This window comes from Cystoisospora suis, assembly GCF_002600585.1.
Source record: "Cystoisospora suis strain Wien I chromosome Unknown contig_1552, whole genome shotgun sequence".
In the NCBI taxonomy this organism is placed as follows: domain Eukaryota; phylum Apicomplexa; class Conoidasida; order Eucoccidiorida; family Sarcocystidae; genus Cystoisospora; species Cystoisospora suis.
The window spans coordinates 1-1,868 of NW_027154352.1; the positions used below are offsets into that span (position 1 = coordinate 1).

General features: G+C 39.9%; 1 protein-coding gene across 1 annotated transcript in view; it reads left to right on the forward strand.

Annotated features, from left to right (window-relative positions):
- Positions 1 to 64: 64 nt before the first annotated feature.
- The window catches only part of CSUI_003479 (protein kinase domain), a gene marked incomplete at its 3' end in the record, with an annotated part of 2,880 nt that continues 1,076 nt past the window's right edge, over positions 65 to 1,868 (forward strand). Inside the window, exons 1-3 of the mRNA XM_068063677.1 lie at positions 65 to 470; positions 1,331 to 1,492; positions 1,699 to 1,861. Of these exons, the coding sequence (XP_067924347.1) occupies positions 83 to 470; positions 1,331 to 1,492; positions 1,699 to 1,861 (713 nt within the window). The remainder of the gene's footprint in view (positions 471 to 1,330; positions 1,493 to 1,698; positions 1,862 to 1,868) is intronic.

Sequence of the window (1,868 nt, forward strand, 5' to 3'; positions counted from 1 at the left end):
TCTTTCTTTCTTTCTCTTCATCTGCATGTCCATCCATCTGTGTCTCCGTCATATTTCTAGAGAGAGATATGTCTATCCATCCATGTCTTTCCAAGAGAAGAAGAGAAGAAGTTCCGTTTTCATCTCTTTTCTTTTCTTTCTTATTCTGTTTCTCTCTTTATCTTCAGTCCCCTATGCAGTTCAAAGACGGCTCCTCGGATTCTTGGTCTCTCGAGGTGTCACCTCCATGAAAGGAAAACTTCCAGAGGCATCGAATCTGCGAGATATCTATGAGAAAGTCATGGGTTCGATGGCTGGAGATACACATCAACCTCTTCCTTTTCTATTTTCCTTTGAGAGAGAAGAATATACAAGAATTCTCTATAATTGGACCCTTACCGAGTTCAAAGAAAATGTGGTTTATCGAGCTACACGGCATGAACTGAAGCTAGCTATCCAGACAGCTATCACCCAACTAGACAAGGAATTGGGTATGTCTATTTACTTAGGAAAGCGAAGAAGGTTCCTAGATCTCTTTATTTAAGAGTTTGAGAGAAAAGAATTCTTTCCCTTCCTCGTATCAGGAAAAGGGAGTGTAGAAAGCGGTCTTTTCATTGAGTTGAGAAAAAGATCTTCTTGTCCATAGATGCGGGGTGTATATACACCTGGAGTGAAATCTCAAATTCAGGAAAGGAACAGGACAGTCAATGCCGCAGTTCTTTCTTTCTTCCTTCTTTCCTTTCTCTTCGTTTCTTTTCAGTCGCGATCACACATATGGAAAGATTTGTAGAACCTACTGACACCTCATTTCCATCGTACACGCAACACACATAGAGACACAGACATCTCCACATACAACTATATGTATGTATGCACGCATATATGTATTCATATATATATATATATATGTATATGTCTATGCGTATATATGTACGTAGGTACATCCATAGATTGGAGAGCCGGGGAGATGCATACCATTCATTCATTCATTCATCAATTAAGCTTTCTTTCTTTTTCTTTGCTTTATCTTTAGCAGGTCTATGGTATGTCGTGTTTCTTCTCTATAGCATGTCTATGAATTCTCCTGCTAGGTATTACAGATATGATAAGATGCCTCTAGCTTCAGCGTCACCTTCCCTTGCTCCTCGTTCACATTTTTTACCATCCCCTCTGTATTCTCTCCGCCAGCGTCTTCCGCATCTATCTTCTACCAGTCTTATCCATATGTACAGAGCAATAGATAGAAATCTCTTCACCCTAAACTTTCTCTTTCTCTCTGCTTTTCCCTAACATATGTCGCTCATTTCCTATTCTTCTTCTTCTTCTCCGTCGTTTTTCTTTCTTTCTTTAGGGTCTATGTCTCTATCAGACATTCAGCAGAAAGTCCAGACAAGCCTCCTTCCGAAGTATTTGAGAGAAGCATCCCCGGCTAGATACGGATGGACGAGTGACAAGCTGAATGAAAAGATAAAACACATCACTCAAAAAGCCGTAGAAAGACAGCAAAGCATAAGTAAGTCGAGATAGAAAAGAAAAGACGAAAGAAAGAATGAATGAAAGAAGAGGATGAAAGGTGAACTGGACTCAATCTTCCTTCCTTCGTCGTAACATTCTCTCATCGTATATCTATCTCTATTCTTTCTTTCTTTCTTTCTTCTGAAGGTTTTTCTCTCTCATTCCTTCTTTTCTACATCGAATCTTTCTTTCTTTCTTTCTCAGGTGTCGATATGACGGAGACTGTTTTGCGTGTGAATGGTCGGAGTATCCCTGCTAAGAGAGCCGATATGAAAGCGCATAGCATTCTGAAGAAAGCGACTGTCTTTCCCAACGACCTCACATGTCTCCAACTCAATCAGTTCTTTACGAATCTTCTCAAAGAAAGGTAAGAA